The sequence below is a fragment of the Talpa europaea genome, assembly GCF_964194135.1.
Source record: "Talpa europaea genome assembly, chromosome: 8".
Taxonomy (NCBI): domain Eukaryota; kingdom Metazoa; phylum Chordata; class Mammalia; order Eulipotyphla; family Talpidae; genus Talpa; species Talpa europaea.
In genome coordinates, this window is record NC_140075.1 from 73,633,235 (window position 1) to 73,655,961 (window position 22,727).

The following is a 22,727-nucleotide window of genomic DNA, read 5'->3' on the forward strand; positions in this document are numbered from 1 at the left end:
GCCCGCTGCTCCCCTCAGCAGTGTACTTCAGTCCTTCTGCCTGCTCTGCTCCCCGCTCTGGCTCTGGTGAATTCTCTCACCCTCCCGCGCTTCTGACTGTACCCAGTGCATGTATAAAACAAACAAACAAACAAACTAAATAAATAAAGCATGCCTCTATAAAAAAAAAATAAAAAGCATATGAAATCTGAATATAAGCTAAATATTGATGATTTTAAATAAGTACTCTTAATTTTCTTAAGTATATAATGAGAGTGAAGTTATGCTGGAGAATGTCTTTCAGAGGAGATGAATACTGGAAGACTTGGGGTCAAGTACTATGATGTCTGCAAATTATTTTCAAATAGTTGAGAAAAACATATAACAAATATTGTGAAATGTTAATAAATATTGACAAATATTGAATCCAGAAATGGTAGGTAAATCAATGTTTACTGTACTATTCTTTCAATTGTGCTATATGTTTGAAATGTTTTCTAACAAAAGAGACTAGGAAAAAAACTATACCATCTTTGGTTGCACGGATTTATTCAAATACAATACATAGTGGTAGAATTAATACTTTTACTAAAACATTCATTTCTGTATCCCTCCTCTTTTTCTGAAAAGGCATATTTAAGTCGAGTGGCCTTCTATGGTTTGCAAGGCAGATACTCCAAAGCAATCTTGAATTGTAATGAGGCCATCAAAATTTATCCCCGGAGTGTGCGTGCTTTTATCTACAGAGGAGTTCTGAAGTACTACAACAAGGTAGGGCGATTTCCTGCCATTTTTACTGCAACTTTAGAGTAGGTGGCTGCTTACGTGCCAAGCTGGGGTTCATTTCCTTATTTCCTCTCAGACTTTCCATGGTTTGAAGGACAGAAAGACATAGAACACTTATATTTTGACAACACATCAATGGGATATTAATTCATAATTTTTTACAAAGTAGTGGGGTGTTTTTTGACATTTAAATAGCCCCCTCTTATTTTTATTAAAGAAGGAAAATAAGGAGATAAAAATCACCCATTATCTCATCATCAAATAAGTCCTGAACATTCTATTATATTCACATTTAGTTTTTTTTCTGAATAATTTCTGATGTATACATTTTCTAGAATTGGGATGATGCTACTTACATTAATTGTGTTATGCCCTGCTGCTTATATTAAATCTTTGAAGGTACCATTTTTTTATAATAAATTTTATTTTTGTATTCCCCATACAATTGTAACCCCCTTATTTTGACCCCAATCCCTCCCCTCCCGCCCCCTAACCCCCATAGAGTGTCTCTGGTTCATAGTTTTTTGTTGATTTTGATTTTCATTTTCTTATAGTTATTCATTTTCCTGGTCCCTTACTTAAGTTTTCTAGATTCCTGCTATGAGTGAGACCATCCTATATTTTTCTTTTTCTTTCTGGCTTATTTCGCTGAGCATGATCCCTTCCAGCGCCATCCATGTTGCTGCAAATTGCATGTGTTTATCTTTTTTGAATGCTGAGTAATATTCCATGGTATATATGTACCACATCTTCTTGATCCAGTCATCTATTTTTGGGCATTTGGGTTGTTTCCAAAGCTTAGCTATTGTAAATAGTGCTGCTATAAACATAGGGGTGCAGGTGCTCTTTGGAATTGATATTTCAAAAAACTAGCAACAACAAATGTTGGCGAGGGTGTGGAGAAAAAGGAACTCTTCTGCACTGTTGGTGGGAGTGCAAACTGGTCCAACCACTATGGAGAGCTGTGTGGAGATTTCTGGACCTACTAAACATAGAGCTTCCATATGATCCAGCAATTCCACTCCTAGGTATTTACCCAAAGGACATGAAGGTACCATTTTTGATGACTATGTAATACTTTACCTATGTTTATTTTGAATCACTTTATTGTTAGACATTTGGGTTACACAATTTTTTTTTCTATTTGAAATACTACAGTAGACTCACTGAGAACAAGATCACTGTTCCTGTTGGTGATTGGTTCCTTAATGGAAATGACTGGGTCTAGGAGTGTGAGCATTCTGGACGTCTGATACTTCATGGAACAATTGGTTTCTCTACTTCTTATCTCCCTACTTTTCTGACCTTTCTTTGTAGTTGTTTCATATGAAATATTTTGCAAATAAGACTTTAAAGCAAGGTAAGGTCTTGTATTATGTGTTAATTCCATGAAAATTACTATCTACGGAAATGGATGATACAGGTATCAGAGAAACATCAAAGAGGGAGCAAAAGAAAACGTGGATAAAAAATATGACGACTATGTGCTATGACAGTGTGTGACAGAAGCAGGCACACTCTGGTGAATGTTTGATGAATGTGGCTTCTTTCTCTTTTACCAATAAGTAGTATAATTTTCTCCTTGGTGTAGAGCAACATTGGCATTAAGATAATTGTCTACATTAGTGTTATTTATATACTGGATTTTATTTGCAGGTGAGAAAAACTGTAATAATATTTCCTACCCAGGGATCTTAATTAACTCTGTAGATTAGCTTGATTGTCTTAATTTCATGGATGATACACAGAGTGGTTAAATGAGTGTTCCAAAAACTGCTTGAACCAAGAATTTAGTTTACAATTAAATTTCCATCCATTATGATTAACCCTTCTCACTTAATTATTTTTTTCTTTGTAGACTTATAAGCTAGCAATTATAGATCTAACTACAGCTGTCAACATGGACAAGACCAGTTACATAGCATATTATAACAGAGCATTATGTTACACCAAGATAAATGAAATTCAAATGGTAAGATGACCATTTTTAGTAAATAACACATTCAAGTACTTATAAACACATTAAATGCATGCATATTTCCTTATTATTCCTGTTATCACTTTGAAAAATATTTCCCATGGAAATATACCTACAAAGCAGGAGAAACCAACATACCATTTCAAAGAATATTTAATGTCTTTGTTAGTGTTCACTAAGTTTTCTTACATTATCTCCACGATATCAAATGAAAAATTAATTTTGCAAGACTTACATAAGCATTTCAACACATATAAGTTAAAATACGTTATGTAATTCTCATTTGAGCAAATGTTTTTATTGATAAGCAGCAGTACAAAATTTTCAAGCAGTGATCACTGACAATATTATTGCTTCAAAAAGTTACCACTATGAGCTAGAACATGGAGTTTTTTGGTTCAGTTCAGACCACAGGTGCAGTAGACAGTTTTGAGTGCTGGTTCCCAACTCCTGGGGCCAGCAAGGTGGAGGATTGCCTCCACATTTTGAAAGTTGCAGCACCTTCTTCTAGATTTGTCCTCTTTCAGCTTCTGTTTGGAGAAGTCTGCGTTCATATTTTCTAATATCATCCCTAATTTTTCTCCCTTTTTGTCTAATCTTACCCCTATGTCCTTCCTTTTGTCCATTTGGTCCTTTTCCATTCAAGATGCCTTATTGGGGAGCAGAGAGCTCAGTGTTCTCTTGCTTCTTACCCATGTTTTCCCTCCCATTTATTCTCCCCACTTTCACAGTCAATGAAGCATCCCTTTGAAAGACATCATATTCCTGCTTTTCCAAGCAGATACACTCCCCCATCTCCTTGTAATTTGGACAGTTAAATCTGCTTAAAACATTTAAAAGTGTTTAAATTTATCTGCTATGAAGGGAAGAAGTCAAGAAACATTGTTTCCACCTAACAGCTTCCTGGTAACCACATCGTGCTTTTCTTCCTGATCTATTGACAAATGAATAACTAATTTTTAACAAAGGTGTTGTTAAGATTCTGGGAGCTAATTAAAGGATCATTTATCAGACTAACCTGCACAGCAGGTGTCTTGGATGACTCCCTCTCCAACCCCCACTCCTGCCTTTTCTGGGCAACACTAAAACTGAAAACAATGACCTGGGTGGGGGCAGGGAACTCCCATTTTTGTTAGCTCTGATGTGTGACAGAGCCAGTGTGCTCTAATAATAAGAAAAATGAGCAATTACCTAAACAGAGATCCAGTTGATAATAACATATTGACTATTTTAGTGTGGCCACGTAGCCAACACATTTCCTCCAATTGGCTCATTTTACAGATGAGGAAATGGAAGTAGGAGAGGTTAGAAATGCATCCAAGTTACATGGGGAGTAGAGAGCTGTATTGGTGTCATAGGTTTGTTTGCATCCGGTTAACAGTCTTCAGGTGGCTTTGTCAAAGGTCTGAAGTCCAGCATGTGAACCGGATGTCATTTAACAGCGCCACCGCCTCCCTTTTTGTCCACCTCCACCTGTTTCACAGCATTCCTGCAATGGCTAGACAGAGGAAACCCAAGTCTTTTTCCATGGAAAGTCCTCTTTAGCATGCTCCCAAGAAATGGTTCCGTGAAAGCTAAGCAAAAATGAATTCTGATTCCTACTACCCTATATTAATAAAAACCTTAACAGTTACCACCTACTTAGGGCTTGTGGTATGATAGGCACTGAGCTAAATGCTTTACCAACAGACAATCAAAATATTTTTAACTGGACATTTATAGCAATAAGATGAGGAAAATGAGGCTTAGTGCTAAGTAATTTTCCCAAGACTGGTAGTTGTAGCAGAGGCATAGCAAAAATCCTGTGCTTTGACCTTCGTGAAATCTCAGCTGTTTAGTGGATCTCTAAGGCATCTGATGAAGTTTACATTCTGTGATCTATGAAAGGAAACATTCTAGTTTTTTTTTAAAATAAGAATAATGAATTATTTTTACAGACTCAGCAATGTTTATTTGTAATTATCCCACAATTCCATATACGATCTTTACTTGTACAATTTTTTTAAACATTTAAGAGCACAGTTATGAAACGCTAGACGAGGACCAGTGAGCAAAGAGTACAATACTATTTATTTGCATTTTCAGTTAGCAAATGCTGCGGACATAAATGATTTTGACATTTCTGATCAAATCATATGGCTCTCTTAGACAACAGGTTAAGTAGAAATGAGTGAAGAGATTCAGTTCCACCCCAAATTTGAGACACTTCTAGGACCTGATTCAGAATAGATGACTAGTAGAAACTTGCTTATTCAGTGAATGAAAAAAAGTAGAGAAAGTTCCTCTGAGTGGATTAATTTTCAGCTTAAACTAATGTCTTAAACTTCTTCTTCCAGTATACCTATTAATTTTTGAAGTATTTTTTCCAATAAGTGTTTTTTTTTTTTTGGTGAGTTTTATTAAGATCCATTTTCTTTGACTCGTGATTTATTCAGGCAACAAAAATTTATTGAATGCCCATTATGTGCAGTCACAATGCTAGTACTAGGTTTCCATTGGTGAGCAAAATGGATAAGCTCTGCCTTCATAAACCTTAGGCCTCAGTGAGGAAAACAACAAAACAATAAAAAGAAGTTAAATCTCAAAAGGTAACAAGTGCCTCTCTTTAATAACAAAATTTATTTAGGGAAACTACTGAGTGGGGCAAGGGAGTTTCACCTTCCTTCCGACCTATTTACAACAAAAGTGCTTAGGGTGATTTAATAATAGCATGTTAAATGCAGGCATTTAAGAAATAGCCACATTCATAATATTTATCAGTGAGGAAGCTTTAAATTATAAGACAAATTACAGGACTTTGAGGTCCTAGTTTGGGGATAAACATACCTGTCTGTTGCCAATGTGTATGATTCTAAAGACCCCAATCTAGGGTTTGTGTTTAAGTGATTATTTTATTTCTAGGCATTAAAAGATTATGGAATTGTGCTTCTTCTTAATGCTAGAGAAAATGTGACATTAAACACCTTCATTAATCGTGGACTCATCTATGCAGAACTAGAGCAGTACAGTTTTGCATTAGAGGTAAACCTTTGTTTATTGTAAAAATTAATCCACTTGATTTTGCATGTTCACTTGTGAAAACTAATGAACAAATATTTTCTTGATGCCAAATGGGAATATTAATGTGCAACAATTCAACTTTTGTATTGAAATTGTATTGTATTGAAATGCTTTGACTGTGTAATATAATCTTTGCAGAAAATTGTGTACTTTGCTTATCTGTTTTGACTACAGATTAATAGCCAGTATGTTTAAAAAATTCTGATTTAATGAAATCTCTTACCAATTATCAACTCCCTAGGGGAATATTTTGACTACACAAAATTCAAGTATTTGGCAAATAAAATGATCTGTGTATCATTTACTCTGTTGCTCAGTGCTACCTCTTATTCACAATTTTTCTCATTTTACCATTGAAAATATATCAATAGAAATTGTGTTTGTTTTGCACAGGACTGGAAAATAGCTGCACAGAATCGGTTACTGGGAATAGGCACTCAGACTTTCAGTAGAAGAAACAAGTGGTTTAAAACATAATTCTTTACAAAATAGTTAAAGAAATTCACTGTTCTCATTTTCATCTCTTAATTTTTATTATATGTTTTAACTTTGGATTGAAATTGATGAAGGCAAAAATTCAAAAGCAATTTGAAATTTTGTGTTAATAGGAGTTTTGCTACTTTGTTTTTGAGAAACCACAGATAACATTCACATGCTTCTATTCTTTTTTTTTTTTTTTTAATAGAGGCATGTTTATTTATTTATTTGTTTGTTTGTTTTTTGTTTATACATGCACTGGGTACAGTCAGAAGCGCGGGAGGGTGAGAGAATTCACCAGAGCCAGAGCGGGGAGCAGAGCAGGCAGAAGGACCGAAGTACACTGCTGAGGGGAGCAGCGGGCGGCAGGAGAGGTCTGCGCACCATGTGGGACCCTCCTCCGGTGGCCGGGGAGCAGCCGGGGATCGAACCGGCGCCGCAGAGGCTGCGGGCAGCTTCGCAACCCGGCGCTCAACCGCTGCGCCACCGGGGAGGCCCTACTTCTATTCTTTTTATATCCATTGATGGCTTTTATTTTTTTTCTATTTCTAGAATCATCTTTTGAGATTCTTTCCCACAGAATTACTTACTTCTTATTAAGGGAGTGTCTGAGAATAGGCAGTTGGCATGATGATGACTTGTAATTTCAAGAGTTGAATTCTTTTAGGTCTTAGTATACTGAAAATATCTTTGAGATATACAATTGAGAATTCCTTTGGTTAGGGGGAAGTAAATAATTCTTTATTTGAAGCAGCTGAAAAAACTGAGGTACTCTGGGCCAGCCACAATGTTCAAGTAGAAAAAGAGAGGAAAATGAGGGTTGAGGCAAAAGGACCTCAGTTATTGGAGAATCTGAGCTGTTGCCGGGTCTGATTTACCTATGAGTAAATAATTGTGTAGTTCTTAAAAAAATAGCTCTATTACATAGTTTCTATATATCTGGTCCTCAGCAATGCTATATATGTTATAATTGTAACTTACAATGAGGAAGATGATATTCAAATATGTTAGATGAGATCTTTCAACCTGGAAGTATTGGGGCAAGATTTGATATCAGGTTCAACTTGGTTCCAACTCCTGTGTTCTTTCAGATAAGACAAGGTACTGTCATTAGCAGAGAAGATACGAAGATAAATAAAACAGATTTCCAGCCCTCACATCCCATATCTAATTCACCAACAAGTTCAGTCAGCTCTTTTGCCAGAGTACAGTTTGAATTCAGCCATTTCTCATTTTGGCACATTGTCCTCTTAATTTAAACTTCAACAATCCTTCCCTGTATTACTCTCGTGGCTTCCCAACCAGTCTCTCTGCTTCTGCTCTTGTACCTCCCCATGCTGTTCTTTCTATAGCTGCCAAATAGATCACTTAAACATTAAGCAGACCAAGCTACTTCTCTGCTCAAAATCCTCCAGTGGTTTTCTATCACACTTAAAAAAAAAACAAAAAAACAAAACTAAACTCTTGACTATGGCCATCTGAGACGCTAGATATTCTGAGCGCTCACCAATCTGACTTCCTTGTCAAACATTCTTTCCTCTAATCACTCCACTCTCACCATTGCTATTTCTTGAACATGCCAGAACCCCCTCCTCCTTATTTCCTATTCACAGAATACCCTTCCTACTGGTCAGGTTTCTGCCCAAATGTGAGCTCTTCAGGCAAAAGACAGTAGATTGATTAACATAGTATATAAAAAAGAATTGAAATAATGCAAAACAAGTCAAGAAAGGGAAAATAAGTGAACGGAAACTAGGAGAGCAGTAGAAAACATAACATGACAACTCTATCTAACCATATCAATATATACATTAAGTAGAAATAGTTAAGATGCATCAATTAAAATAAGGAGAATGTTAGATTGGAATTTTAAAAAGAAGTCCAACTATGTTCTGACTATAAGAAACACACTTTAAATAGATAAGTAAAAGACAAAAATTATTTTTTCTCTATGCAGAGTAAAATAATTAAAAAAAATTAAATTAACAATGAAAAGATTCATACTGAGGAAAAAGCAATGAAGGGATATATAAGACTGGATAATTAGAGGACAGATGAAGAACAATGAGAGAGCAAAATCATAAAATCCACCCAGAAAAAGTTCATTAGTGGGAAGGATTGATTAACAAAGAAGTCAAGTAGGATGAGTGCTAAAAATATATTAGATGGTGGGTAGTTGTATCACCTTCATAGGAATACCTTGATCGGGAAGTTGAGGGTAGCATTTCAATTGGTATTATTTGGGAAATCATTGGTTGGCCTGTTTGGGTGGGGGACTTTTTTTTTATTGCTTTGTCCTCTTGAAAACCTACCAGGAAGAGAGTAAATGAATAAAAAAATATTTCACAAGGTTAAAAGTAGTGAAGAAGAGACATTTAGGCACCTCAAACTAACAGTCTCATTGGAGAGGGGAAGTATGTGGCGTGGTGGTATATGATAACATGTTACAATACTCATGTTGTACTGAAATTTGAAGGTAAATAGCAGAACAACAAGATGTGAAAACAGTTTTCTTTGGAATGGAACTCAGGACTAAGGAGAGGGTTGGAGCAGGGGACCACACTAAACATTTCTGGCTTTATTAGACCCTGCACCTCAGTTGTTGTACGCATTTAAAAAAAAGTTGTGTATTTAAAAAAAAGTTATGGAAGATAGCAAGAATATGATGGATAAGTTTCCAAGAAGATGGAAAGGAATGAAATCAAGAGCCCACCTTCTGATGCAAAAAAGAAGACTGTATGCTTACAAATAAACTTTTAAATTGCTCACAAATAAACTCATCAGTGGAGGGGATGGGAGTAAAAGGAATTTTCTTTGTATATGAGTGATTAATGTGCTCTTCAGAGAAGAAATGTAGAAGAGAAAAAAGATAAAAACTATGGTTAGCTTTTTATTCAGTTATGCTATTATCACCATTTATTTCTGTTGCTGATAATGCCCAAATATCATGTAGCATAATAATGATTATTAATATAGAATCAAAATAGATTTGTTATAGGCTATAAATTAGGGATATTATTTTATCTGATTACAAAATTAAACAGTATTCTTAGCCTTTTAAGGTCCTGGTCACTCCTAACAACTCCCAAAATTAATGGAAATGTTTGTATGAAATCTCACACTTGTAAGTTTGCCTACATTTAATTAAAAAAGGCATCTTAAGGGAGTTACCAGGTGGCATATTTGATTAAACTAGATATTTAGGTAGACAATAAGTTTCTTGTTTCCTTCCAAATAGTTCAATTTAGTGCGAAGGATGCTCCAGGAAGCTGAGAAGGGTGTTGGGTATGTAGATTGGCCTATGGGTAGTGCCCTCCTCCTCCAGTAAGATCTCAGAGTGCATTGTTTAACCCTACTATGCCCTTTTCCACCGCAGTATTAGCAGGAAACTCATTCTCCTCCCATAAATGTTAAGGAGAGGAAATGAGGACGGGGCGGTCGGAGCTTAGAGGGGCTTCCTTTTGCTACAGGAGGTCACTGTGTAGCTTAATCAAGTGAGGTCACAACTGAACCTGCCCAGTCCTCGGGGTAAAAGCAGTGCCTTTAAATTCATTGACGAGTTTTGAGTCCTTACCTTAGGCTCCTTCTCACATTATGTTAAACATTAGACTCCATCTACATCTCACATCATTTATACACACATACACGTCTCTTGCACTTGACATGATATTTTGATAAGTAGGTGTTTATTTAAATTATTAATTTCAGTTGAGTGCTCTTAGTTTGTTTCAGGTTTCATATACATTTGTAGGGCACTGAAGACTTAGGAGCATCTGACCCCCTATCTCTGGTGCTGACAGAGGAGTGTTGGGGGCCACAGAGGCAGGATCTCTTTTGGCTGAAGCACTGGTAATTCTCTTAAACAGTCTTTCCCCAGGGCCATTTCAGTCCACCTCAGCTGACTTTCCTAACTCAAAATCTTGGGTTTAGAATTTCCATTGCTCCCTTTTAGGAGGATTCTGGATTCCGGGATAAAACAAAACACCCTCTAAAAGCATGGATTCCAAAGGCAGAGCACTTTTAGCTAATCCACACAGAAAGCCCAGACCTGCCCTTTCTCTGGGTCTGGATTTCCATTTGTCCTATAATCACATGGGAACATCAGAGGTTCTCTCCAGGTGAAGTTCCATTTTTTTCTAGCTGCAGAAGTCTGTGGGCTGCACTGGGAGTAAATGAGATAAGCTTATTTCTTAAAGCAGGTAAAACCACAGGAAATGTGTCTGCCTTGGAAGTGGAGCCAGTAGCACAAGATTATGAGTGAATTTTCAGGGATGGATTTCTGTTGCTCCAGTGATTCTCACTACATGTAACACTAGAGGAAAAAATTCAAGTTTTAGGAAGATGTATATTTTAATGCTAGTTTTAAGTATATTCTTGGAAGAATCAGAGTTTTAAGACGGCTTAAGAAAGCACAAATGATAATGTAAAATTAACAAAAATTTATGAAACTGTTTCAGGATTTTAAACAAGCTACACTGATGAAGACGTGTGTGAATCTTTGCCAAGCCACCGCCATATGCCATCACAGGTATGGAGTGTGACGTGTGTGGAAGTGAGAGCAAGGGAGACTGTGACTTTTAGCATTACAATAGGAGAATAAAAGAAATGGAAGAAAAGGCTGTGCAAGAGACAGAGTGAAGAATAGGAAGAGACACTAGAATCCCTGTTGCTGAGGGTGTCATGAGCACCCTCTGTGTTCTAATAAGCTGTAGTCCAGTGAGCCAGCAAACACCTGCCTGGGGATGTCGGGAGCAGCCAGCTGTTCAAGCCCATGCATTTCCTGGAAAAGGACCTTGGTGAGACATAGGATAAAATCATGCATAACTTAAGCTATCTAGAGTAAAATCAAGTAATTTATTTTGTTCTTAAAATGGAACTAACTTTCCCTTTCCCTTGAAGAGAAGGTGGTTTAAAATAACATCTTTTCAAGAAAATAATACATTTAGAAAGTTTAATGCTCAATCTAAAACAAGTTCAAACAATGCCAGTAAGTGTCTCCAAAATACAATAAAATTGCAAAAAACCTATTACTTAAAACATTATTATCAATTTCTGGAATGATTGTAAAAACAAGTGGTAGGAGGGGAGAAAAATACAGTTACATGTGACTCAAATGTAGAAGCTGATCAGTTTAAAATTTACTCTGAGATAACACAGTATTAGACTGTGTTAATTATAATGCTTATATTTCTACAAATACATTTGACATCTAAAAGTTAATTTCTGGTCATTTTGCTTTTCAAAACGTAGAAATTCAACACATCACGTTCTTAATGTGGTATAAGATGTTTTTGGTTAAGTAATAGTTGAAAGCATTATTTTCATGAGAGAAACAACAGCAGTTAATTGGAAGAGGAAATTAGATAGTAGACTAGGCTATGTAAATATTCTGCTTAGAGAGTAGAACATAAATTGAATTATTTTAGGACCTAGATAGTATAGCACCTTTTCCCTAGATAGTATAGAGATTTAAAAATTTTTATGAACTTAATAACTAGAACTTTTGAAGTTGTCTTTGGCTTAAAATGCCTAACCTGGTCTTTGGCCTTTAATTTTATGCAGAAACCCAAACCGAGTCACCCTGTTTATTTTAATCCAGCAACCTTTTGTACAACCCATTTCTTTAAGTAATTGTTATTCTTAAAAAGAGATGGAATAATGATGACTGATGTGTTTGTTTTGGTGGGGGAGTTTTCACAGACCAAAAATGTCTGAGGTCATTCCAGTTCTCTTAAAACTAAAAGCAGAATCTGAAATTTCTCTCAATCTCTTTCCTATGTTTAGGAACTATTAGTCAGTCAACTTCTCCATGTATCACTTCCCCATCTCTTATACAATGTAATCACTGGGTATATAAGATGGCGCCTCCTTAAGCTGATTCTGCTCTGTAATTCCAAATCACCAACTTTCATCCCCTGACTAGGGTCTCTATTGTCCTTTCATGAAAGTAGAATTTATGTCAACAGTAAAGCCCTGGTAACTCACAGTCCCAATTGCATGTGTTTGGGGTTTTAACAGTTTTATTGAATTTAAAAATAAGAAATGTTTAGTGACCAGTTATATTTATTTCAGGAAAAATATTCTTGCTTTTCAGGCTAAGCTATAACATACTTACACAATGGCCACGTGGCTTGTAGATATTAATTTTGACGATGGGCATCTTATTGTGGAGAAAATAAAACTTCTCCCAGTTGGAAAATTTTAAATAAGGAATAAATCTTAAATTTTAGGGCTTTGATCTTTGAACTCGTGGGGTTGAAGACTTTTGAAGTGTGCTTCTGTGTATCCCCCCTGCTTTTCACTCTTGTAGTTGCTAGGAGACAACATTCCTTAGGCTGAATATCCTACTTGTTGCCCAATTTGGTCCCTGAGAGTGTTAGGGGAGAGTTAATTTTTAGACCTCTTTGAGAAAGTCACCTTTAGATTTTGAAAAAAATACATCGCAGAGGGAGAGTCTGATTACTCAGTTCTATGCCCTGCATAGAACTTTTATTTTGCTCTTTTTACATTTGCATCATTTTCTTTTGAACCTTTAACTTGGCAAGGCTCATTCTTCAGTTTTGGGAGGTATTTATGACTTATTTGGACAACTCAGTAGCGCACATCTGGTCATGAATGTGATTCATTGGGAAATGCAGTGGCCTTGGCGTCTGTGGCCAGGTGCAAGCTCAGGGCATGACCCAGAGCTAATGGGCACCATGAGGAGAATCACACACCTTCAGTCAGCAATTGCAGAATTTTAGATCTATATGGACGTATTTTAGAAAAACTTCTTTAATATACTTTTATACCTGTGATACCTGGTGCCTTACAATTTATGTCTTGATGAACATGTATCCTGATATAATGTAAATTCCCTGCCACATCTTTCCTTGTGATTATTTAACAAGAATTTCCATCTACAGGATGCTTTGTGATATACAGAGCTACAGAAAAAGAAAATTGCTCTGTTTCTTTTATTCTTTCCTGTCTGTTGTGCAGGGGCTTGGGGATTCTCTAACTTTGATTCTGCATTTGACTTTTAGTTACCATCTGCTCTAAAGAACTTAGTTAGTACCTTTAAGGTTCAATGATTATTTATTTAATCTGAAAAAACTAGCTGTTCATTAAATATTAGTGTTGATAATAAGATAAGGAAGGAAAATAATTTATGGCCCCATTTTTTTAAGTTGGTTAGTCTATAGCAAAGGTGAAATTATATTTTATAAAACTTATATCAGCATATATACTCCCAAAGGATTTTAATCTCCCTCTAGGTAATAGGGGTGGTGTGTATGATGCTATTTAGATGTTCCTATAGTAAGAACATTCAATGTTTTCTGGGGAGTATGTGGAAGAACTTAGATTGCCTTGGAGATTTCGGTTTGCAGAGTTACATAGTTACATAGGTATGCATCATAAACAGAGTCAATTACCTACGGATAAAAATATAAACACAAAACCTATACTTTTATACAAGATTAAAATTATTGTATAATTTTGTACAAAATCATTACTGTCTTTTTGATAAATAATTTGTCATCTGTGTTTAGAATTCTTCCTACAATATATAGTGAGAAGGAAGGTACAGGTATTTGACCCCAATATTCAGTGAACTTTTGCTTCTCAAATAATGTCAGCATCAAGAAAGGGGAGCACAATTTCTCTGTAAACTGCTGGAGGGAAGAGCCAGTGTTTTCTTAGGAACAAGTCACAGAGTTTACTCAGAAGATTCCAACTGATTCACATATGTGAATGTTAACCTTCTCCTGTCTGTAACGGCAGAACTCAGCTTTTCTGTTATTCTTGTGTTACCTCTCAGCAGAAGGCTTGATGCACCACTTTTGGGTAGTATTTGCGAAAACATGGAGCAACTATCTTGAACACCTGAATTATTTTTCATGGTGTGGTCAAAGAGTTAAAAAAAAATGAATCACATTGCGAGAAACAGACCCACATTTTATTTTCAAACCTTCTGAATACATAAGGAAGAAAGGATCATCCAGGAGCTGCTCTTTGAGATCTTTCTGACACTTGGTAATGGGTGATGTCAGATGCCATCCTCAGATTTCTGTTTTCTGCAGATCACAGTATCCATCTCCAATATTTATTTTCATGGTTACCTTCTGTTAATGGAAGAGATACTGAATTTTTATTTATGATAAAAATTGTGACTCAGTAGGTGGAAGAGGGCAGCTTCCACAAAGGAGTAACTAACGTTTGGGAAACACTATATTAAGAGTTATTCCTGAGAAATATTTAGGGGGGGTGATAGTTTCTAGAACTAGTTACATATTCCACAGGCATTTCCATGTGAAACTGACATAGTAGTGAAGCATCTTGTTAAATTTTGAAGTCTCAAAAGTAATGAAGAGAGTGGAAAGTAGATGATAATCTTTATCTGGTGAGGGTCTCTGTGCTGTTTTCCACGTGCTATCCTTTGATTCTTATAGCAAATTTGAAAAATTAGTACATGCACAAGATTAAGTCTGAACCCCAGGTTTTTCTTCTAGTTACACTATTGAGATACCAGCTCACTGGCTTTCTTGTGCCAACTACAAGCACATTAACGGTGAAGAATGTGTGGGAGAGATAACTGTGTAGAAAGCATGGATTTGCAGTATGGCTTACTTGAGTTTGAATCTCAGATGTATACTCTTTTCTCCTTAGTTGGTATTTACTATGTCATTTACAATGTGCAAGCTTTTCTGAGCCATGGTTTTCTTTTAATCTAGAAAATGTAGAAAATTATAACTAGTTTACAAGATTGTTGGAAGGAGTAAGTGAAATTGAGGTATGAAGTTGAATTCTCCACATTACATAGTTTTGTAAATGAATGGCAGATCAATGAAAGTTGATGAAAAAAAGAAGTAGCACATGTATTTAGCAAAGTAGCTAATAAGCAGTTCCTCAATATTAGCTCTCATCCTATTAAAAAATATAGACTTTCTCTCTCCTTTTTTTTTTTTTGAGGTTAAATGCTGTTATTAGATGCAGTAGATTGGAAAGTCAACTTTATCTGCCCATGAACAAATTTTTAATCCCTTCAGCAGCCCTCACTCTACCTTAAGAAAGTAATTCGGGATGACAAAGAGATAGAGTTATCATATATAGTCACATTACTTACAAGTTAATAAATGAAATGCATTTTACCTCTTTTCTTCCTTCCTCTCCTGGTACCCACAATGCAATGGACTACTTTTCTAAAAGATCTGAAGTAAGGACTTTGGTGTGATGAAACTTTGGTTCCTTTCATCATAAAAGGAAACACTAAATATATATAAATAAATTTATTTTAATATTATTCAAATAGTGAATTTCATCAATAATAATGATGGATAATAAAATTAAAGGTTTTTTGAAAATAAGTATCACTGCAAATCCTTATGAAAAAGTGCTAACTTTCATTGATCTGCCATTCATTTACAAAACTATGTAATGTGGAGAATTCAACTTCACACCTCTATTTCACTTACTCCTTCCAACAATCTTGTAAACTAGTTATAATTTTCTACATTTTCTAGATTAAAAGAAAACCATGGCTCAGAAAAGCTTGCACATTGTAACATCAGAAAGTATCAATACTTTCATTTGTTTTCAGAATTAAAGAGTTTGAAGATGCTGTTAATTTCTTCACCCGGGCTCTTAAAATTGACCCATGTTTTCTGGATGCTTACGTTGGACGGGGAAATTCTTACATGGAATATGGTCACGACGAAGCCACCAAGCAGGCACAGAAGGACTTTCTGAAAGCATTGCATTTTAATCCGACATACACAAAAGCCAGAATTAGTTTAGGCTATAATTTGCAGGTAATATTATATAACAACACTTTGTGCCATGAAGCACCTTTTGGACAAGAATAGAATTATTCGGCCCTTTGCTGTCATTTCTTTGGTTAGGAACATTTCCCCCCTTACCTTGCATTTAGTATCCAGAGTAACAGTGGGACAGTGGCTAAATTAGCCCCACGGAGGCTGTTCTGGGTATGGCGTGCACTCAAAAGAAATCTTCTGAAACCAAGTTTCTTTAATGCCTACACCCCTACTCCTTCAGACCCACACTTATAAACTAACTTTAAACTTTGCCTGATGAGTTTCACATGTGAGAACTTCCTAGCATTTGTTTAGCATTTGTTAGCATATACCTCGGGGTGTCTTAGTTTTGTACTACTGAATTTGTGAAAATTTAAAGGAAATTAACAACATATGAGAGTTCTGCTGTGGACTTCAGTCAGGCAACCACTTTATGGGGATTTCTGAATCCAGATCTTTGTCCAAATAGCACAGACTATGGGGGGTAGGGTGGGGGGAGTCAAGACACCAGGCATTTGTCCTTTCAGCAAGATGGGAGAGTGCTACCCTGACTGTTGCCAAGCAGGGTTCAGAGTGATTTCTGGGTCTCTCCAACCTGAGTCAGATACTCACAATGGTAATTGCACCAATTTGCACCAATAAAAGTTGTACTGACACTCTTGGGGTAAACAAGATGATTCTCAAACAGGAGACAGGATGATTCTCAAAGGAGCTAGAGCTGATGGTAATCTAATGAAATGTGTTAACATGCTCATGATTGCATTCAGTGGGCATTTAGTGAGTACCTAATATAGAACAGGGACTTTTCTAGGCTCAGGATACAGCAATGAAGAAAATATACTTAGGTCTTCTCATAGAGTTTGCCACCTAGTGAAAAGATGAGTATTGTGCAATCATGTAAACATTTAATTATTCTCATAATAAATGCAATGAAGGAAAATAATGGCTGTTAAGACAACTTACAAAGGAACCCAACTTTGTTTGAGGGGTAAAGGATCACGATGCAGTGTCAGTTCCTGAGGGGGACAGAAGCCTATACTTCCAAAGTATCCACAACAATGTGACCTCAATTAAAAAAATTAAGGCATGGCCTCCCTGGAGGTGCAAGGGGGTAAGCACCGCACTATGAAGCAATCCGCAGGCAGGGAGAAACCCACATGGCGAGGCAAACCTCACCTGTCCCTCCCGCTGCTCCCCTCAGCAGTGTATTTCAGTCAGTTTGCCTGTTCTTTTCCCCACTCTGTCTCTGGTGGATCCTCTCACCCCCGCATCTCTGGCCTTTGCCCCAGCTCTTGTATGCATAAATAAATAAATCTTTTAAAAAATTAAGGCATGAAAGATTAGCAATTAATCAGGGATAATGATTGGGGCTAGGACACAGAATTGTAGAGAATAGGAAGAGCTCAATAGAAAGTCTTGTGAGAAAGAGACAGAGGGCCTAAGTGGATGAGCGCTATGGACAGGCAAAGTGAAGTGGCAAGAAGCAAGATTTGAGCAGTTACTGGAGGCGATGACTTTGCAGGCCAGTAAAAATATAACTAGTGCTAGCAAGAGCAGTCATGCCAGATTTGTGTTTTATGGTGAAGATTTCACCGGGGCGATACCAACATGGAAGAGAATTAGAAAACACACCAGCATGAGAAAGGATTGGATCAGGAAAGGAGGGACTGAAAAAAAAAAACGTTAGGCCCATGCAAGTACTGCTCAAGGAATGAGTGACCATTCATTCAACAAAAACTTACAGATTCTCCTACTTCCTGCCTAGCTCTGGGGATATATAAATGTGAGCAAAACAGGAGTTGTTCAGAACAAATGACAGGCAATCCCACTGTTAGTCTCTTTGTAGTTTCATATCCTAATATGCTAATCTCAATTTGCCCGCTTCCTTGCTTATCAAACAAACTTGTGATGACGATTTTGCTTTGTGTATGATTTACCTGGAGGAAGATGATTTGCTGGCAAATGAACAATATCTAGTTATCTTGTTAGTTATATTTATTAGTTTTATGTAAGAGTCTTGGGCTCAGCTTGGTTAATGTGAGTTCTGAGATTCTGAAAAGTTGAGTTTTTGAGCCCATGAGAATGGAAAACAGACGCAGGGACATGCTGACTTTATCAACTCACTGCCTTCCTGTGATGCAACTAATCTTTTCAGGAAACACCATGACATATCTCTATTAAGGTGCCCCTCTCTTGGCTTTTTTTTTTTCAGTTGACCCCAAGGTTGGTCTAAGCATGTGGTAGATTTGCATGCATTTTCTATGGACTAGATATTGTGATCCTAAAATTCCAGGTGCTGTTACAATTTATCAAAGTAGGTTTTACACTATTCATTTATTCATTTATTTATTCCACATGTAGTTATTTGTGTATATTATATATAACTGGAGATTCAATGCTAAGCATATAAATGCAATCCCTGCACATGTGAGTCAAGCTCAGTGTAAATTTTTGGTAATTATTTGTTAGAAGCATTGGCATTTTACTGGAGACCATGATTTTATGTTGTCCAAATTGGTATAAGAGATGACTCTGACAAGTAGAGTTTTTTTTTTTTTAAGATTTACTTTATTTATTTATGTATGCAAGCACTGGAGTCTAGGCTAGAGCTGCGGGGTGTGAGAGGATTCACCAGAAACAGAGCGGGGAACAGAACAGGTGGGTCTACTGACAAACACTGCTGAGGGGAGCAGCGGGTGAGACAGGAGAGGTCTGCTGTGCCATGTGGGTTAACTACCTGGCCAGGGCGCGAACTCATGGCTGGTGATAGCTTCATAGCTTAATAGCACTGAGACTTTATCTCTTATGCCACCAGGGAGACCCCCAATTAGAGTTCTTTTAATTAATATGTCAGCCTCACTTCTTGGCGGTATTTGGTCAATTGAAGATATTCACAGTACAGCCTGCTTCCTCATTTAAAGTATCAAGATTTAGCTCAGTACAATAACAAAAACAAAGAGAAACCCCACCAACTGGGAGAACATTTTTGCACACAACACTAATGATAAAGGACTGATCACAAAAATCTGCAAAGAGCTGATGAGACTCAACAACAACAAAGAAAATAATCCAGTTAAAAAATGGGCAGAAGAGCTAAAAAGAAACTTCTCTGAAGAGGAAATGCAAATGGCCAACAGGCATATGAAAAAATGTTCAACATCACTTGTAATCAGGGAAATGCAAATCAAAACTACCATGAGATACCATCTTACACCAGTGAGAATGGCACATATTAAAAAAACTTGCAACAACAAATGTTGGCGAGGGTGTGGAGAAAAAGGAACTCTCCTGCACCGTGGTGGGAGTGCAAACTGGTCCAAACACTATGGAGAGCTGTGTGGCGATTTCTGGACCTACTAAACATAGAGCTTCCATATGATCCAGCAATTCCACTCCTAGGTATTTACCCAAAGGACACAGAAACAGCAATTCCAAAGAACACCTGCACCCCTATGTTTATAGCAGCACTGTTTACAATAGCTAAGCTTTGGAAACAGCCCAAATGCCCAAAAATAGATGACTGGATCAAGAAGATGTGGTACATATATACCATGGAATATTACTCAGCATTCAAAAAAGATAAACACATGCAATTTGCAGCAACATGGATGGAGCTGGAAGGGATCATGCTCAGCGAAATAAGCCAGAAAGAAAATGAAAAATACTGGATGGTCTCACTCATAGCAGGAATCTAGAAAACTTAAATAAGGGACCAGGAAAATGAATAACTATAAGAAAGTGAAAATCAAAATCAACAAAAAACTATGAACCAGAGACACTTTTGTGGGGGGGTGGCGGGAGGGGAGGGATTGGGGTCAGAATGAGGGGGTTGCAATTATATGGGGAATATAAAAATAAAATTTATTATTTAAAAAAAAAAGATTTAGCTCAGTATAAATCTACCTGTACTAAAGATTTTATTTGACTGGATTAGAATCATAAACATTGGTCATGTATGAGCTACCTCCTTGTTCATAAAGTGGAAAATCATTTTAGGCTCAAGGAAAATTCCAGAAGGCTTGGAACCATTTTACCATTGCCATAGAACTTGATCCAAAGAGCTACCTAGCCTATGAAGGAAGAGCTGTGGTCTGCCTCCAGATGCGTGATTATTTTGCTGCAATTCAGGATATAAATGCTGCCATAAAGGTAAAAACTACTAATATTATCATTATGAATTAACACCTTCAATGAATAGGGCCAAGTAAGTTTTCTATTGTCTTTTTAAAGTGTCTTGCACAGGAAATGTTTGTATGTTTTTTCCCCCCAAGTCATTCCTAGGATGAGGCATTATTATGACTTGCCGATTTTATAACCTAAATTCAAAAAGCAATCCCTGACAAATGTTGATGCCTCCCATTAAATATAGTTTATAGTTGAGTGGAAACATCAGTATAGTTTTGTAATAAAAGTGAATATAAAACATAAAATAACCTAATCTAGGTTTGAGGGAACTAAAAAAAAAAAACCAATACAAATCCCCAGATTAATAAAAATCTCAGATTTCGGATTCAGTGACAGAATATCTTCTTTACGTCTATATTTTTAAATGCTGTTTCTATCAATATTTGGTGGGTATTATAAACTTTGAGATTCAAGAAATGCTGAAAGATAATTGCTAGTACACAGGACAAATAAACATGTTAACTATTTAATGTCTCCTCCAGCTTAATATAGCTAAACAAGTTTTATCCCGTGTCTGTTCTTTGGAAAGGAACTAAGTAAAGTACTAAGATTATTTGTTTTATTGCAACCAAATCAACAAAGTGTTGACATTGAACCGACTTCATACTAAGTTCTTTCTCAAAATATTTGCTCAAATGGGGTTTTACCTGTACTATAAAATTACTAGTTTCCCGCAAGTAGATTTCATAACCTTCATTTTTGCAGACATGAAATTGGAGATAAATACTATTCCCAGATGCTAAATACTCATACTATTATATTGCAGATCAATACTACAGCAGAATTCTTAACAAATCGTGGTGTGATTCATGAGTTTATGGGTCAACAACAGAATGCAATGAAAGACTATCAAGGGGCAATTTCTTTAAACCCCACGTACTCACTGGCTTACTTTAATGCAGGAAATATCTACTTTCACCACAGGCAGTTTTCCCAGGTAATGTGTTTTCCTTAACATTTTCTTTTGGACACTAAATGCTTTCTTTGTTCTACATAATTTCAAAATGCAATCCTTACATGTCAGGTTAATCACTCACTAGATCTTCTCTTTCAAAATATATTCTCATTCATAAGGATGTTTATAATTATTTATTAAATATTTACAACTGTAATGGATTTATTCTCCTTATTACCAGTAAATGGTAATAACACTTGTCCAGTAAATGTTTTTTTGACTTCCCCAAGTGTCTGCAATTGCACTGCTTTCCATTGTCACCAGCTTTCAGGCTGGAATCTCCTGTTCTTTGGGCTCATTTAATTAAATCTCAGACTTTCTTTAAGACCCTCTTTCATGATGTGATTATTTAATTCATATTAATTTCCACCTTTTTAAAATTGCAGTCACTTACTGAGAATAAGGAGATCTGGATGTGAATTCTGGTTTTATGACATCTTGGTCTTTTTGGATCTCAGTTCATAATGTCTGAAATAAAAGTGTTTGGTTATTAGATGACTTTTTTTTATATGCTATATTTCTTTTATTTGAACTGGAATGCATTCACATGATTCAAGTGTTTTAAATTTTACTTCTTAATCTTTATTTACTCTTTTTTTTTTGTTCTTTGTCTATTTTTTTTTTCATTTGGAAGTTAAATTCACTTATTGTTATCCTTTTGTTTCTATTGTGAGGTATGTTATTAGTAATTTTATGTCTTTCCCCGAGTATTGCATTTTGCATTATTCCATATATTTGGATCTGTAATGCTTTTGTTTTTGTTTCTCCAAATTTTGCACCTATAATTTTATTTCCCTTTAACTCCAGAATAAATTAATAGGGTATTTAAAAAATCCAAGTGAAAAGGCTTTTATATTTTCAAAATTTGAAATTTATTTTAACTGACAATATATGACATTTTTTTTCTTAATTCCAGGGGACTTTCTAAAGATGCATATCTTACAACAGTATATATATGTATAAGATCTACCTTATAATTGTTTTTTGGTCTATAGCCACCCTTTTTTTCCTCATTAATTTCTGTTGAACTGAGAAAGGTTTATTCGACAATCCTGTAATTAGTGTGGTCCTCTGTAGTTTTCTTTACATCTTTTGTAAGTTCTACTTTATGAAAATTATTGTTGCATTTTTTCATATATATATTTATACATATTGAATATACATTGTCAATTGTAGTTGTCAGCATTACATGTGCCCTTATTTATTTTATTTTTTTAAAGACTCTTTGGAGTAAATTCAGCTTTATCTGACATATAGGTTATAAGCTCTGGTTTTATTTGGTTTGCTTCTATCTGGTATTCCTTTGCCCTTACTTTTATTTTCAACATTTAGATGTATTTCTTTTAAATAGCATAAAATTGTATTTTGCTTTATAAATCAATTTGAAAAAAAATTACCTTTTAATATGTATGTAAAGCCTGCTTAAATTTTGGCAAGATCAATATGTTTGGTCTTAGTTCTGTTATTTTATGTCATATTTTACTAGTTTTTAAAAAATATTTTATATTTTTAA

The 22,727-nt window shown here is 35.9% G+C and overlaps 1 protein-coding gene across 1 annotated transcript in view; it reads left to right on the forward strand.

The window, feature by feature from the left end:
- Positions 1–22,727, forward strand: part of LOC311176048 (tetratricopeptide repeat protein 6-like) — a gene marked incomplete at its 5' end in the record, with an annotated part of 33,331 nt that overhangs the window by 6,496 nt on the left and 4,108 nt on the right. Inside the window, 6 exons of the mRNA XM_084241359.1 lie at positions 2,624–2,737; positions 5,645–5,764; positions 10,738–10,808; positions 15,861–16,071; positions 20,071–20,223; positions 21,026–21,196. Of these exons, the coding sequence (XP_084097485.1) occupies positions 2,624–2,737; positions 5,645–5,764; positions 10,738–10,808; positions 15,861–16,071; positions 20,071–20,223; positions 21,026–21,196 (840 nt within the window). The remainder of the gene's footprint in view (positions 1–2,623; positions 2,738–5,644; positions 5,765–10,737; positions 10,809–15,860; positions 16,072–20,070; positions 20,224–21,025; positions 21,197–22,727) is intronic.